The 17941-nt window shown below is 45.5% G+C and overlaps 1 protein-coding gene across 1 annotated transcript in view; it reads left to right on the forward strand.

Moving 5' to 3' along the window:
- PLA2R1 (phospholipase A2 receptor 1) overlaps nucleotides 1-17941 on the forward strand; it is a 102612-nt gene that overhangs the window by 32179 nt on the left and 52492 nt on the right. Inside the window, exons 7-9 of the mRNA XM_045298107.1 lie at nucleotides 4761-4859; nucleotides 9397-9509; nucleotides 15281-15450. Coding sequence (XP_045154042.1) covers nucleotides 4761-4859; nucleotides 9397-9509; nucleotides 15281-15450 — 382 coding nt within the window. The remainder of the gene's footprint in view (nucleotides 1-4760; nucleotides 4860-9396; nucleotides 9510-15280; nucleotides 15451-17941) is intronic.

Raw genomic sequence — 17941 nt, forward strand, 5'->3', positions numbered from 1 at the left:
GTAACTTGACCAAGTGTGTCCACAAATCATTCAAGAGTCTCAAAGCACTCATTTTTATAGCACATTTCATTGTATTATGTTTTTGGCTGGCACGTAATGTGTAGCTTCAAAGCTGAAAACTAAGGCAGTGTGAGGGAGTCCTGGTGGCACAGTGATTACAAGTTGGGCTTTCATTGCAAAGTCTGCAGTTCAAAGCCATCATCTGCTCCGTGGGAGAAAAATGAGGCTTTGTGCTTCCGTTAAAAAAACAACAAAAAAACTTCAGAAATCCACAAGGCCAATTCTACCCTCTCCTACAGGGTCACTATGAATTGGAACCGACTCGATGGCAGTGAATTGAGTTAGAAGGTAGAGTGTGTCAGTCATATTTGAGAAGGGAGAAATAGTGACTTCTCCAGATGTCTGTATTGAGTCAACTAATTGGTCTTGAGTCATTCTGACTCATGTGGCCCCATGTGTTCAGGGTAGAACTGTGCTCCATAGAGTCGTCAATGTCTGATCACCAGGCTTCCCCACGCCCCCGGGAAGCCACGCTGGATAAATGTGAACCACCAACCTTTTGGTTAGTAGTCAAGCACTTAACCATTTGTATGACCCAGGAGCTCCATCTTGGATCCATGCACAACAGTTTATACTACAGGACTTTAAGGAGCCCTAGTGGCACTGCCAGGTAAGCACTGAACTGGTAACCCAAAGATCAATGGTTCAAATCCGTGAGCCACACCCTGGGAGCAAAATGAGGCTGTTTGTTCCTCTGGATAAGTGAACATCCCATGTGTTTGAGTATATTACCTTGACAGCCTCAGAAACCCTGTCTAAGGTTCACTGTGAGTTGGAATTGACCGGATGGCAATGGGAATGGCTATTATTTGATTCCTTAATGTTCATTGGTTTTGACATCACTACGATGACCTTGATTTCCCAGGGCCATTCTCTGTTTTCATTGACCAGTTCACACCGAGCGCACTGCCATTGAGTCGATGATGGCAACTCGTGGCATCCTCCCCCCCCACCCCCACCCCCAGGGTTTCCTCCAGCTGTGGGTTTGAATCACCCGCTTTGTGGTTATCAGCCCGACACCTGACTCACTGCACCACCAGGGATCCTTTGATTACTTGACCCACATTAGGGCTTCATTTAGCACAGTTGTTTATTGGATAACTGAGAAGGCATGTATTTTTAAAACATTTTATTGGCACTTAATCCACACATCACATAATTCAATAGTTCAGTCACATCAAAAAAGAGTTACACAATCATTACCACAATCAGTTTAGGACACACCCCTCCCCCGCATTGTCAAATCATTGTTTCAAATGACTTGTGTAATCACCTTCAGTTCTAGAGAGTGCCCCCTCCCCACTCCCACATACACTGTTTGCTCCCCAAATCCCCTCACCCTCCTTCTCGCCCACTCCCACCCCGACCTCCCCATACAGCCTTACGTCAGTTCTTATCTGCATGCCTCCTCCCTTCCGTGCCTCGCAAACTGGAAACCCACAATTGTACTGGGCGTGCTAGACGGCGTTGTTTATGGTGTGATGGGTTGTGGTGCTTTTGTTGATGTTTCTGGGTTTTTTGGTAGCTCAGTAACACCTTAAATAGAAAATGCTTAAAAATTCACATTTATTTCCATGAAGTAGAACTCAATAAGAATATAGTAATTATAATTAGCAAACTCCCTAATCCTGACTAATGAGGACATTTGAATGTGAGAGCCTAGGAAACTACATTTATTTATTCATCCAGCCATCCATCCAGCTGTCCTATAAATTGTGTGGTTTTCTGGGAGACTCCATGGGGGAGGGATGCAGGGCTGCTCTGACCCAGGAAAGCATCAGCCCCGTATCAAGGATGACAGGAGGGCTCTGTAGTCCCCTAAAACCTGGAATGCCTGAGATACCAACTCTGCTTTCAACTGTGTGCTTTTAGCCTAAGGTTCCGATTTGTTAAAATTAAAAATCCTTGAGGAGAATAAAATTTTCATCTGCTAACCATGACTGTATCTCATTATTAATGAAGGCTTTGCAAGCAGCCTTCAGTGGAAACAGAAGACATTAAGGTGTCTGCCTCTCATGGAAGGAGGAAATGAAGTAGAGTGTGAAGAATCGGCGGTGAAGAAGGACATCGAGGGTTGAACATGAATTTCAGCTGTGAGGATGCTATCTAGGGTGATTCATGGCAGCTTCAGGCATTTCCCCAGCACCAAGTTTATAAAAATAAGTAGCAAAGCATTCAATTTAGCACTTAGCAGAGGTTAAAGATAGGAGGCCATATTCTCACTGGTCAGGGGGATGTGGCTTCGTCCAAGGTTCTGTGTGTAGCTGGCAGAGCAGCAAGACGTACAGCACCTCCACACTTGTTAGAAATGCAAATCCGACTGAGGGCTGGTGGGGGGGCGGGGGGCGGGGAGGAAAAAAAAGAAAGAAAGAAATGCAAATCCTTGGTTCCCAACAGACCCAGGAAAGGACAAACTTTGATCCTGGGGTGTAGACATCTGTGGTTTAGTCATCAATCCAGCTGGTTTGGATACACACTAAAGATCAAGAATCACTGCACTGCCCATCTTTGTGTGTGTGTGTGTGTGTGTGTGTGTGTGTGTGTATGGGTGTGTGTTATACATATGAAGGGGTAAGCCCACCCCCCCCAAAAAAAAACAAACAGAAAGAAGCTCTGCTGGGTAGAGCTTTTGTAATACACATTTTTGCCCACTATGGGAGCATCCAACTTGCTCTGACTTAGTGCACCCAGTGGCATTGCCTGGGAAGGGTCTCTCCGATCACAGTGAATTTTTTTGTGAAAAGAACAGTGTGTGGCTGTGAAATTTTGTTTCGTGCTTGGGAAAAATGCCACAGAAACTGTTGTGTTGTTCAACAAAGCTTACAAATACAGCACTATGGGAAAAACTCAAGTGTACAAATGGTTTTCTCATTTCAAAAAAGGTGAAATGTCGATTGATGACAAACCTTATTCTGGATGTCCATCAACTTCCTGAAAGGATGAAAATGTCAACTTGTAGTGCATTTGGAGTTTGTACCACTAGGTCAGACTGTTAATCAAGCTTTCTATATAGAGGTTCTGAAAAGATACAGTGTGTGACCAAAAAGGCCTGATTTGTGGCAGATGGGGGAACTGGTTTTGCCACCATGAAAATGCACCTGCTCATGCAGCCATCTCAGTGAGCCAGTTTTGGGTTAAAAAAACAGCATGCCTCTCTTGCCCCACACACCTTACTCATCTGACCTCATTCTGTGTGACTTCTTTTTGTTTCCTCAAATGAAGAGGGACATGAAAGGACAGTGATTTGATGAAGTAGAAGAGGTGAAGAAAAAAATGAGGGAGGTGCTGTCAGCCATCCAAACAGATGAGTTGAAAATTGTTTCTAAGAATGGATTCACAGATTTGACAAGTATATTAAGTGTAATGGAGAGTATTTTGAAGGTGATAAGGCTGTTTTGTAAAAATATTTTAAAACATAGCTTTGAAAGGAATATATATATATATATATGTATATGTGTGTGTGTATATATACATATATATACTGGGTTTTGAGAGTAGCTTAATATAAAGCTGATTTGGTATCATCCCAGCTCCAAATTTTAATGATGCTTTCGCCTGGTGCAAAGCACTAACCCTACCCATTAAAATGAGAGTAATGAAGACGTCTCTGGGTAGCATAAACACTTCAGCACTCAACTACTAGCCCAAACGTTGGCAGTTCAAACCCATCCTCGACCACCTTGGAAGAAAGGCCTGGTGATCTACTTTGAAGAGGCAGTGCCTTAAAAATCCCATGGAACAGTTCCACCCTGCAATCAACTGGAGGGCAACTGACAACAACAACCCGACCTCACAGGGACACTGAAAAACAATACATGAAAATCACCTGGCAGTAAACTGAGCATGTGGCAGACAACCCAGAAGCACCAGTTGCCCCTCCCCTCTGGCCCACCTAACCCGACTTGGCGTGCCTTGACATTACCCATCCTCTGGCCCTGGCAAAGGACCTCCCTCCCAGACAGAGGATCAGCCCTTCCTTATGGCATTGCAAGATCTTCAAAGAGTACCCCTTTCAGAAGTTGTTGTTGTTCTTTCATTAAGGTGAAATTCACCAAACATATAATAAACCATTTTAAAGTTTTCAAATGTCTGGCAGTGTGTACGTTCCAATGTGTGACCACCACTTCACTCTAGTTTCAAAACTGTTGTGCTCCCAGGAGAACACCTGGTACCCATGAAGTTGTCACTCCCCACCTCCACACCTGTGCTCTGGGAGCCACCAAGGGAGATCGTTCTGTCTCTATGGATTTGCCTACTGGGGACATCCTATCCAAAAGGAGCCATGCAGTATATGGCCTTTCAATGATGTCTGGCTTCTTTCATTTTGTGTACTGTTTCCCAGGGTCATCCAAGTTGTAGCGTGTGTCCGTACTTCAGTCCTTGGTCATCGCTCAGAAAGAGCCCTTGTGTGCACATTCTTTAAGTTGTGTGTTTGTCCGTCCATCCTTGGTTGGGCATTTAGGTTCGTTTCACCTGTGGGTTCTAAATAATGCAGTTGTGAAAACAGTTTCTCTGTAGACATGAGTTTTAATTCTGCTTTGGTACAGACCGAGGAGTATTGTTGGGTCACATGGTCATCGCATGTTTTTGTCTTGGGGGAAGATTGATTGTTCGTCATGGTCTTACTCGGAATAATTGGCGTAGCCCATGGTCTCAATCAAGGAGTGTGCTCATTCCTCTTGCAACCATTTCCCGTCTAGGAGGGCCACTGGAAAGTGAAAGATTGTGAAGAAATGCTCCTTTCCATCTGTAAAAAACCGGGCCGCGTCCTTTCTGACGCCGAATCCGGCTGTCAGAAGGTAAGTGCTTTCAGCCTTGCAGTGTATTACCTTCAGGAATTTTTCATAACTAGAATCACTTATCCACCATCGACTTCAAGTGCTCCTTGCTCCTTTTCTCTTCCCTCATCTCCCACCCCTTCTTCTCTCCTCCCTCTCTCTCCTCTCCCTCCCTCCTTCCTTTCATCTCTCCTGCCTGCCTCGTTTTGTTGTTTCTGTTTTGTTGTTTCTGCGTGACTGAGGGCTATTTGTCACAAACCAGCCATCAGCAACTAGAGGCATTTGGACGATTTACAGCGCCGGGGAAGTTACTTTTATGGATCATTTTCTTACAAGCCATTTCGACCTAAAACTACTTTTCTTTTGAAATTAAAAAGAATGTAAATTATCTGGTTATAGCATCTGTACAAACAATGACAGTCACATGATGTTGTGTCTCGCACCTGGTTTTCATCATTTTGAAGTGGGATGTCAGAGTGAAAAATCATGCGTTCCTTTGAGTCAGAAGGTGAACTTCTACACCAAGTGCATATTCAAATAAGAGTCTACGTCACAATGGAGAGGAGTTCATGTTTTGCAATATAGTTATTATCTGGGAAAGGGATAATAAAATATTTCTTTAAATTTTTAAGAACTTCACCTAATTAAAACATGATTTCATATGTTGCATTTAAACTTCAAAGGTAAAACATCTATTTGAAATTTCCAAAAATATGTCCAATATTCTGCAGTGAAACAAAAATTCTGGACCTGCCCAATGTCCTCAGCAACACACTTTTCCTCTCTCTCTCTCTCTCTCTCTCTCTCTCTCTCACACACACACATTTGGTAGTAAATATTAGGAATTTTTTTTAATACTCTGTGGATCTGAAAATTTTCCCAAACTTGGTTTTTATGCAACTCTGTGTTCAATATTTTCCCTTGTAATTCGATTATTTCTGCTCCAAAATCTACATTGTATTCATTTATCTGTAACTTGACAATACACATTCCATGCCTGACAAGCCATCAGATATCTAATGATTACAATTTGGGGGTTGTTATAGAGGGTGCCTTATCTAATCTCTGTCTGGTCGCAGATTTCAATCGATTGTGTATGTGTATTATGGTAGCTCTCAAAGAAATATAACGTGTTAGTTTTGTAAAAGGAGCAGTTAACTTTTTACACAGCGAAGCAGAACTGGTGGTCTTTCCCATCTGTGGCGCTCTGGTGGTGTGGTGGTTACGCATTGGGCTGCTAGCCTCAAGGCCAGCAGTTTGAAACCACTAGCCACTCTGAAGGGAAAAGATTGGGCTTTCCACTGCTGTACAGAGTGACGGTCTGGGAAAGCCGCCGAGGCAGTTCTCCCCTGCCCCGTCAGGTCGCTGTGAGCTGCCGTTGCCTTGCTGGCAGTGAGGTTGGTTTTTAGTTTTCGGTCAGAACAGCATTTAGAGATTCTAAGGTCAGACTTGACTTCTAGTGGTAAATGTCCAGCAATTTCAGCAGATGTCCAACTGTAAAGATAGTTTTAATTTGTTCTGACCTTTTAGCCATTTGCTTCAGTGTGATTTTCTAAACAGTGTGCACATGCAAAATTAGTGTCGTATCATAATCATTTCAGAGGGAAAAACAAAACAAAACATGTCCCCCCCACCCCTGAGACGTAGTTTTTGGACTGGGCAAGATGGGCATTTGTTCAGAATTCTCCTTATCATATTTCTCATCATTTCCTTTATTTTATATTTATTTTGTTTGAGATGAACTTGTTTGTCATTAAAGACTCTAAGTCCTTCTCAGTTTTATTTTTCCTCCTGTGTTTTGTTTTGTTTTGCCATTCAAACCACTATTGAGGTTTGAGGCATAAGGGATCTGGAGGGATTTTGTTTTGTTTTAAAAGAAACACACTGTGCATGTTTACACAGCCCAGCTCAAGAAATGAAATCAACGATATCCTGTTAAATCCTCCATATATGTGGTTCTCTCCCCCACCCCCACCCCAGGACACAAAATATATTAACCAATATTCTCAATGATTCTTCCCACTTTCATTAAGTGGACAGGCTTTGTGATAAAGAGTCATAGCTTTTCTGGTTATTGTGAGAGAGCGATTTTTTAGTCTTATGTAAGTCTTTGCTAGTTTGATTGTTATTGCTAAGCAGTCTATGACCTAAGACCTCTAATGTAAAGGAGATATTTCTTAGGAAGGTCAATTTGTCACCCTTCCCCAGCCACGGACTAAAGCAGTGTCAACTCCCACGGGTCCCCAGAGGGGCTGTCTGAGCTGTTGATTCCTTCTCACTGATAAGGGTGCAGGTAGAAATGACGAGGAGTGACATCAAACCAGGAGAATCTGTCTGAATAAGGAGCACCTATGACTCGGACCTCATTTCATGATGTGTGGTACAGTGGGTCAGCAGTTCAAAACACTCTGCTGCTCCACAGGAGCAAGATGAGGCTTTCTCCTGTTGTAAAAAGTTGGACTCTCAAAAATCCACAGGGGTGGTTCTACCCTGTCCTAGAGGGTCACTAGGAGTTGGTATCCACTCAGTGGCAGGGAATGTGGCTTTTGAGTTTTTTAACTGAAGCAGCTGATTCCCAAAATAAGGGTTTTCAGTATTTTTTCATTGATTATATGACTTCAACCTTTTCCAAGGAATATATAACTATACTGGAGCTATAGTTATATATAACACTATAAATTTTTATACCTCCTCAAAAGCTGGCAACTATTGACATGTCATCAAGGGTACACACAACCATCAAGGAGGAACCCTGGTGGCATAGTGGATTACAAATTGAAGTGCTAACAGCAAGGTTGGCAGTTCCAATCCACCCGCTACTCCTAGCAAGAAAATGGAGGTTTTCTGCTCCCATAAAGATTTACAGCCTCAGAAACCCAAACAAGAAGTTCTCCTCTGTCCTGTGTGGCCCCTCTGAGTCAGAACGGATGCCCTGGCAGTGACGGTCTAATAGGACAGAGTTGAGCTCTTTCCTGGGCTTTCTTTATGGGAGCAGCCTTCCCTTGCTGATCTGGTGTTTGGCAACCCCAACACCACCCCTTGGCCTTGCCACAAAAGGCATGGTATTTGAAAACTGGTGAATAAGTAAGACTAGCGAGATAAAAGTGAGATGATTTTGAGATATGGGAGGGAAATTCCCAGCTAAGATATCTCATTTGCCATATGGGTGACAAATGAGTGCATTTGGCATCTGAATGCTTTTACGGAGTAGAGTCACCTTTCCTAGCTTTCTGGCTGACCGTGGAGCTCCAGAGTCTGAATTTTTGACTGAGTGCCAGTCTGCCTGCTTCCCCTGTGAAAGACCAGCCAGTTAATTTACAAATCATCTTTATAACTAAGTTTATCTTTTGGCTGTTCTTTGTTTGGAAGCATTATAATCCAGCCAACATCATCCAGGATTGCACCAGAAGAGGACTTCTGGCCCAGTGGAGCCACTACTCTATGGTGTTCTCCAAGTCCCTTATGTCAACAAAAGGTTCTCTGCTAGTACCATGGACTAGGTGGGAGACTGCTAACCTCAAGGTCGGTGGTTCAAACCCACCAGGTGCTCCTCAGGATGAAGAGGAGGCTGTCTGCGCCCGTAAAAAATTACCGTCTTGGAAATCCTATATGAGGTCTCTGTGAATTGGCATCTACTTGAGGACAGAGGTTTTTGGGTAATCTCAACCAATCCATGAGATAACATAGGTAATCAATAGGAAAGAATAGTGAGAAACATACAGTATAATCTACTTCCCTATGTCCTTGTTGCCTCAAATGCCTAGTTCAAAAACAGTCTATTGCTATCTGTCAACCCAATTCCAACTCATAGCAACCTATAGGAGAAAGAAGAACTGACCCCATGGAGTTTATGGAAGCCAATTACCACATCTTTCTCCTTCCTGAGCCCCTGGCTCTATCCTAAGATTTCTGCCTCTATTGTCTCTTTCTGATTCTCAATACAACCTCACCGGAGCTACTAGTACTCCACTTTAGAGATGAGAAAACAAAGAGGCAGAGAAGTTGAGTAAGGGCATGCAGGTGGGAGAGCTGGGGGACCCAGGATCCAAACCCAGACACACAGACAGCAGAGCCAACACTTGAGTTTCTGTCATCTGTGGGGACCATTTATGTGAAATTCCCTAAGTCTGAAGAGTGTGTGTGTGTGTGTGTGTGTGTGTTTTATTTGCATCTAATAGGTTGTAAGATAACTAGTTAAATGAATGAAAAGGGACTAGCTAGGATATAAGCAGATAAAATAAAGATTAAAAAGGAGCCCTGGTGACATAGTGGGTTACGTGTTGGTTAGCTAACTACAAGGTCACTAGTTCAAATGCACCAATTGCTCCACGGAAGAAAGATGAGGCTTTCTGCTCCTATAGCCTCAGAAACCCACAGCCGGTGACAGGAGTCAGAATCGACTCTGCCGCCGTGAGGAGCGTGGTCCAAAGCTATCAAGACGACATTCAAAGAGTTTGAGTGTGGTGGAGAAGAAGGTTATGCAAGTGGTGAATGGGCGTGCATACACAAAGAGGTGTTTCCTACTTCAAATTCTTAATTCGCTTTTCCCTTTTGTAAGGGGTGGGAGCGCCACGGTGGATTCTGTTACAAAGTTGACACAGTCCTCCGAAGTTTTGACCACGCGTCCAGTGGGTATTACTGCCCTCCTGCCCTCCTGACCATTGCCAACAGGTAAGATCGCCTCCTGACCCACCGTGACTGTGCTCCGACAGGGGGCTCTGCGATTGATAAAAGCCAGCAACAGCCAGTAACTCGCCAGAATCAAAAGCTTGTCTTACATGAGAGTGTTAAATTATTTATTGAGTTAAACCCAAATCCTACAAGGGCCTTCCTAAATTGATCTTTTTGTGGAACGAATAATGGAATTTCAGATTAGATTTACATTCCACAGAGATGTGGTCATTTTCTAACACTGCTATGCATTCTCTTGTATTTAGATTTTTCTCTTATACCACTTTGTCAAGAAAAATAAATGCTTCAATGAATAATTAACTAGGTGGTTTTTTAACGTGATGTGTACAAGGTTTTTATTTGTTGGGGTTTCTGGTCATTTATTTTCTAAGGGATGTGTAACTAAGATGCGGAGGGGTCCAGGTGCTTCGTCATTGCTTCTTGAGTCTATTTTTATTTCGATTTAGACCTCTCTGTGCACAGGTGTCTTCCTGGTACCCTTTTACACACCTTCTCCAACTCAGTGTGCCAGAGATGGGTAATCAAACTCACGTCATTGAGTCAGTCCTGGCTCATAGCAAACCCCCCTGTGGGTTTCTGAGACTACCTGTTCCAGAAAGTCTGGTCTCTCGCCGAGGAGCAGCTGGTGGTTTCGAACTGCTGACCATGCAGATCACAGCCCATCATGTAACCACTACACAACCAGGGCTCCTAGCGAGGTCTAATGGGGTGGGAAAACCAGCCCCAGATGTGACTGCAGTGTCATTGTTATGCCAGGCAGACTGAGAGAGCTGGGAGGGACCCCCCACACAGAAAGCAGAAGCAGGACAGGACTTTTCCGTGCCCTCATGGGAAACGGTAGCTGCAAAGCAAGCCACTTGCCTCGTTGCCTTGGCCAACTTGCCGTGGTTTTATCTAAGACCCTTCACGGATGAATGTAACCTGTAGGGTAAGGAAGTTCTGTGTGCTTTCTCTGGCCTTCAGAGGAGACCAGACAGGCAGTCACCTTTCAGAGTCACCCATATTCCCTTCTGGCTTGTACACTCTGGCCTTCCTTCCCTTTGATTTTCCAGACAGGGCCCAGGAATGCCACATGTGTATGTATGTACACGCATACACGTGCTTCTGTGTGCCCTGGCACATACAGAGGAATGGAGGGATAGATCAACAGCATTTGATTGAAAAAAATGCCTGGGGAGCGTTTTAGGTCTGGGAGACCCTTCCTCCAGGACATACCACTACCTTTGCAGTATTTCAAAGACAATCTGGTGGGACACTAGTAGGTTAAGCACTGGGTTGCTAACTATTAAGCCAGTGGTTCAAACCCACCAACTGATCCATGGGAGAAAGATAAGGCTTTCTGCTCCCATAAAGATTTTTACACTCAGACACCCCAAGGAGCAGTTTTCCCTAGTCCTGTAAGGTTGCTAACAGTCAGAATTGATCAGAATGACAAGATGAGTTTTTGCTTCTTTCAGCCTTGTTTTGAGTTCTGCCTGATTCATACTGGGGACAAGTATCAGACTAAAGTAAGCCTTTCTTTCTTCCACCTTGTAACTCACCCAAAAGGCTTCCAAGAGCACTCAGTTGTGACTATATTGAAGAGCCTGAGCAATGAAACTGTGTTTCATTGTTCACTGTAATTTAATTATGTTTTTCCCTAAAGAACATAAGCCTAATTGTTTCACCTGTTTTTCATGTCCTATTATTTCGGGGGAGCAGGAGGGGGCGGTTAATATTAATTGAATGCCATTCCCATACCCAATACCCACTCTTCCTATGTTCTCTGATCACACAAAAAGTAAGAGTCCAGAGTTTATTGGCAAATTGGCAAATGCCTGCTTTTATGAGACGCACCATCCTAAATGTAGATATGATGTGCGAAAGAGAAAAAGAAGGTATGTTGGAATTGTTTATTGCCACTTATAATCGAACAGTGTGGAGAGCGAGCACAGACCCAGGAAACATGGGGAGACGGCTGACTGATGACACAATAAATGGATAGACCCAATGGAGCATTGTTGGCAGTCCATGGGGGCAAAGTGACCCACGGTGAGGCAGCAACCTGTTAGAGCTAACATGCTTCATGCATCTTCTAAGACCTTTCCGTGAAAGCATACAAATGATAGACAGTGTTTCATGTGGTTTCATGAAACCACATTCTCTTTTCCCCAAACTGTGTAGAAGAGCACATTGTGACTACTTTAAATTTCTTTTTTGATCAACTGTATTCAATAGCTAAGAGCCCCTGAATGGTGCCAACGGCTAGTGAGCTGCTTGCTAGTTGACTCCCCCGGGCAGCAACACACACATGTTCCTGAGAGCCGTGCGCCTCCTCGAGCCGTGCTGCTCCATGTGGTTTTCAGAGGCTGCTGCTTCAAGAGGACCTTGCCAGGCAGGCCTTTCTTCCACGATGCCTCTATAGATTCAGACTGCCAGCTAGCATTCAAATACGTGACCCATTTTTACCACCCAGGCATGCACACACGCTATCCTGCAAGCATGTCTACATCCACATCGGTGACTCCTCCACAGGGATTAGGAGTTGAGGGAAGAGGTAGGGTCCCCGGCTCCTGCTTCCTATTAATTCAGACTTCAGCAAGTGAGAAACCAGGGACACCCTACATGGCTCTTTGATAGGAAAGGTATAAGAGCAGACAGTCCAACGTTGTCCAGCAGCAGCTTTTGTCTTAGAAGGTTGGCAGTAGATAGAAAGTCTTCTCAGACCCACAAGGGCCCCCTAGCAATGTGGGTCATTGTTTTCTTCCGCAGCTGATTTCCTGTTTGAGTTAAAGTCCTGCTATCACTCACCGGTGCCCAAGCCTGTAGTTGCTAATTGGTTTTCCACTCTTCTGCACAAATGAATGGCAGGTTTGAGGGGCAAAACTAGGACCACCTGCTACAAATCACTTACTGTATTTCGCATGTCGAGTGTGTCCACAGAGATTGCCTATGTACACATATAGCACACAGAGGAAACCAAAACACAGAGAGGGTGCACACTTGGTGAAATGTTATGGTGCATGCCGGATTTGCGTAAAGGTGCAGTGATTCCTTTGTTATCAGGTGACCACTTCTTGGTCTAGAATTTTAACACTTTGTGGAATAGAAGGGCAGGAAAACCAGACCCATATTTCTGAATCACAGATGTCTACTTCCTTGTTCTCTAGTATAACATTTTTTTTTAGACCTGGTACCATTTTTTCCCAGACAAAACATGAATGCAAACTTTGAATTCCCAGGGTTCCATGGATAATTGTTCAAATGCATGTCTGCCTACATCTTGAATCAGTTGGTCATGGCATATTTGGGACAAATGGCCCAGATGGCGTTTAATTGTTTGAATTTTGCCACCCTCACCTCCAAAAGCAGAGAAATACTACAATATCTCATTTTCTCCTAGGCTTAAGTGCATTGTTTTCAAGCAATTTGACAGCCCCGCTGCCTCTGAAACTACTATCCCTCCACAGATTTTCGGTTAACTGATTTTATAAAATCACATTTTAGTCAATCCCTTTAAAATCACACACCATTTCCAATGGCACAAATTCCAGCAAGCCAAACGAATATAGCGTGAAAAGTGAAAGTGGCCATTTATCACCATTCTCTCCCACCACGTCCCCCAAACTCTTCACTCCTCACCAAAGGTAACCCCTGCTAGCAGTTTTGAACATGCCCTTCCAGGTTTATTCCTTGTGTCTGTGAAGAGGCTTCAAAAAGCTGGTGGATAAATAGCATAAAAAACAAAGGAGATTTTCACCAACTGTTTGAAGCCATGGTGCTTCTCAGTGTGCGAGGGGAGAGGGGAGAATCGGTCCTCTGTCACAATCTCAGGAACCAGTGGGAAGCAAAGGAAGCTTGCAACGGCCACCAGGCAGCATTTAGTCTCTCGTGCCTTCTTCCTGGAGCGTATTTACCTCCGGTGTTGCCGCCGTGGGAGCTGGTGGGAAAAAGAACACGGCTCCTCTCAACTGTGTGCTCCTTACATGACTGACAGCTCGGCTCCGTAAGGAGGGTGGAAATCCGGGGCTCTGCAGAGCTGAGCCTCGGGCGTCAGACCACGGAATGCGGAGCCTCACAGGCGGTTCAAACCCCGCCTGCCCTTTGATTGTGGCCCCTATTCCCTCTAAAGCACCGGTCTTCTTAACTGATCCCATTGCTTTTCTTTCCTTATGAAGTCTTCATGCTAATATGGAGGGGGTGGGGGGAGCAACATTGAATTGAAAAGTCTCACTGACTTTCTTTTTAGATTCTCTGGGCAATTTCTTCAGGCCTTACCCTGGTGTCTCTGCAGCTCGGCCCAGAGTCATCATGGTTGGGAATTTATTTCTTCCAAACCTTAAGATAACAACAAAAAGATTCCTCCAGATAGTTTCAAATTGACTTTACAACCTCAGTACTAGTTAAGAAATCATATGCACTCATTGAGTCAAAAGGAACCCGACATACACGTCTTCAAGCTCTTGCCTTTGATGTGTCCGTGTGGGGCAGGGGCATTGGCCCTGATCATTGAACACAGATTCATTTGGGGAACGTAGTCCAAGCATCCTTCCTCGGGTTCATTGCTAGGAGTTTAAACTTAGCTGCTGTCAGAAGGGACATTCATCCTCTTTTAAATAAGCCCAGAAGACCCGGTGAACAAACTGCTTTGGGAGGCATTGCTTTCTCACAAGGCAGGTGTGGTGAGTGAGCGAATGTCAGTGCTACGTTCCAGAGCCAACAAACACACACAAAACCCAAACTCACTGCCGCGGCCCAGAGCAACCGTCCAAGACAGAGTGGACATGCCCGTGGGGGCTCTCACCGGCTGCAAATCTTTACAGGCCCAGAAAGCTGCATGTGTTTCCCAAGGAGCAGGTGGTGGGTTCAAACTTCTGACCTTGAGGATTGTAGCCCAACTCGTAACCCACTGTGTGACCAGGGGTCCATCTACATTCCACTCAACATCACCACCACCCCAAAACAAAAACACCGGAACCCTGGTGATGTAGTGGTTACGAGTCGGGCTGCAATCTGCATGGTCAGTAGTTCGAAACCACCTGAGGAAACACACTGGGTTTCCATTCCTGTAAAACCCACAGGGCGCGGCGATGCGTACGGCTGCTCCACAGGACTGCTTGACCGTAGCATCTTCACCAAAAGAGAGCGGCAGGCCTGCCCTGTGTGACGTCGGTGAGCGTGTCTGAACTGTCAACCCAGAAACCTGTGGCTCTCTCACTACTCTGACCACAAACCTCACTGGCCTGTGGGCCTTCCTCCTCTGATGGTGCCCCTGGGAGGCCTCATTTAGGAGAAAGGTGTCAAATGCTATCTCTTCTGCCCATTAGACCCGGGACCAGAAAGTTGAGTGGCCTGCTGATGTGCTGACTGCCTCTGAACAACTAAGGATCAACTAATTTCTTTTTTAAAGCAATAGCCTCCCTTCCTTCTCCCCTCTGCCGCCCCCGCGAGCCTCACCCTCTGGTAGTGCCTGTGGCCTGATTCCCAAAACAGAGCACATGTTCTTCAGGAGAGAAATTGCTGACTCTTCCTTGAAAGAATTCAGCTCCATCTGTCAAATTCCCCTCCCGCGTGCGTTTCTGGGAATCACGCGATGGACAGTTAGCATTTATCGGTAGTGCGCAAGGTCATCAAGCATTTTTCTGTTGGATGCTTCAAAGAATTAACAAAAATGCTTACGGGGGTGCCATTCTGCGCACCTCATTATGTTTTAATGACATGTTTTATTAGCCAGCAACTTAATGCAACCATTTCCTGTTTCCCTTCTTAAGGTTTGAACAAGCTTTTATTACCAGTCTGATCGGCAGTGTGGTAAAAACGAAGGACGGTTATTTTTGGATCGCGCTTCAAGACCAAAATGATACGGGAGAATACACTTGGAAGGCCGCGGGGGAGAAGCCTGAGCCGGTGCGGTTCACATACTGGAACACCCATCAGCCGCGTGAGTAGAGCGGATTGCCCCATCGACTCTGTCAGTCCCGGCTGTCGCCTGGACTCTCTCCTTTGGTTCTTCCTGAAATGGTTTCTTAGTGTCCACATTGCTTAAAACCATCATCATCTGTTTGCAAGGAGTGGCATCTGTTTGGCCATTTTTTAAAAGCGTAACTGATACTAGCCAATAGGCGTGTTCAGAGTATGAATCCATCGCCCAAAGAGCCATGCATGCCTTCATCAGCAGGAAGTTCTGTTTCTCCTTCCTAAGCCTTGGCCCCATCCTCTCTCCTGCAGACGGGCCTGGGGGCTTGCTCGGGGAGAGTGCCTGTTGAGATGCTTTGCTGGCTCTCTCAGCAATGGCACTGGATCCAGACCAGCATAGGTGGCCTCCAAATCGACAGCAAGAGGACTGGGGGTCGGAGGGTCTCAGCACATTCTCTCCCACAAAGCTTTTGTCTGCTCCGTCCTCAGAACCTTGCGCGCTGTGAAAAAGATTGGGCTGAGACACGTTTTTTTTCCATTCTCCGATTTTCACTCTCATTGTGTCCTGGTACTTAAAGCCTCTCTTAGAGACAGCATGTAGCTGAATTGTAGAAACCCTATTCCTACCCTCTTTGCCTTTGGGCTGTAGACTTTGGTCAGCTTACCTGCTCCGTTATGCTGGCGGGTGAATTGGCCGGACTGCTGCCAGCTAGTGTGCCCTCTGTTTCTCCTCTCGGAGGGGTTTCACCTCTCCATCTTTGGGCTTGCTGCTTGCTGGTTTCTTCATTCGTTCTGCTTTTCCCTCATTACTCGACTGGAAGTTTTCTTTTCCAAGTCCCTCAGATGAATGGCCACACCAGCAATTTTTTTTTTTAAATCATTTTATTAGGGGCTCATACAACTCTTATCACAATCCATACACACATCAATTGTGTAAAGCGCATTTGTACATTCATTGCCCTCATCATTCTCAAAACATTTCCTCTCCACTTAAACCCCCAGCATCAGGTCCTCACTTTTCCCCTCCCTCCCCGTTCCCCCTCCCTCATGAGCCCTTGATCGTTTATAAATTAACATGCATTCTCCTCTTCAAATCCAGTATTCATCCACCTCCTTGGGCTCATCTTTAAAACTATCCCGACTTATACTTACTATTGTCATGGTGTTTTCAATGGCCTCATCTGCATGTGAGAGCTGCGTATCGAATACAGAAGACTGAAGAATAGTGAGCGCTTCTGAGTGGTGCTGCTGGCGAAGAAAACTGAAAGGACCGTGGACCACTCACAGGACAAACACGTCTGTCTTGGAAGAGGTACAGCCAGAGGTGCTCCTTAGAGACCAGGATGGTGAGACTTCATCTTACATGCGTTGGACAGGTTGCCAGGAGAAAGACCCGTGTCTGGAGAAGGACATCATGCTTGGTGTAAAGTCGAGGGGCAGTGAACGAGAGGACGCCCTCAGGGAGATGGACGGACACAGTGGCAGCAACGATGGACGCAAGCACAGGAACAATTGTGAGGATGGCACAGGGCTGAGCAGGACTTTGTTCTGTCGTGCACAGGGTGACCAGGGGGCAGGACCAACCCGATGACACCTGACAACAATAGCAACAGCGCTCTGTACTATTTCAACCTGTTTCGTTTCCACTAGACGTTGCCATCATTGCTTAGACAGTAAATGTTTGTTGAGATCGATTCACATACTTTGCAGTGAGTATTCCATCCCGTGGACACTAATGAACGGAGCCAACAAAACTCTGAACAGCTTTGAGGATCGGTAGGAGTTCCATGCAACCCGAGTGTAGGGTCTGTGGAGAGTGCTGTCTCCATAGCCACTCTTCAGTTCAGCTCACAACTCCAGTACACACCCCTCTGACGGGCAGCTGCCCCAGGGCACCCCCAGGAGCCCCACTGCCACCTGGCTTCCTCCTTCATCGTTTACAGATGGAGTCCTGGTCCCCCAGCAGCCGCTACTGAAGGGTGAAGCCTAGCGCTTGCAGCGGAAACCTGTTCTCTTTCCCACTAGGGGTCCTCCGGAAGCCCAAAACACTAACAGCCCTGGATTCTCACCTGGCTCCCACAGGGGACCACACCTGGCCCTGCCTCTCCGCAGCTTTAGGACAGTGCTCTGTCAGCAGGACAAGCTAAGGTCAAAAATGATTTTTAAACATTTTACCTCAGATTAATTTTTTTCCCCTAAGGATTCAGGTTTCTAAACTAAACTGTTGCTTATTCATTGCACTGTTTAAACTAACCCCTGTGCGATCCACCTCTGCAGCCAGAGACAGCTATGCAAACCCTCCCTGAAGGGGCTCACCGCCCCAGCCGACACATTGGCTTTCCTCATCTCCTGCACTCTCAGGACAGACCCCTGTTCTTGCTGTGCAAAGAGGAGCGAAGCATGCATGCCACCCTTTCAGGGAAATTCAGGCAGGGTGGCAAGAGACAGCTCTACCCTGGTGCCTTATGAATAAAAAACTGGATTCTGAAAAAAAAAATGCTCCCTGGTTCACGGTG

Source organism: Echinops telfairi, unplaced genomic scaffold (assembly GCF_000313985.2).
Source record: "Echinops telfairi isolate 266 unplaced genomic scaffold, ASM31398v2 ScPeMD7_4;HRSCAF=17, whole genome shotgun sequence".
NCBI classification, from domain to species: domain Eukaryota; kingdom Metazoa; phylum Chordata; class Mammalia; order Afrosoricida; family Tenrecidae; genus Echinops; species Echinops telfairi.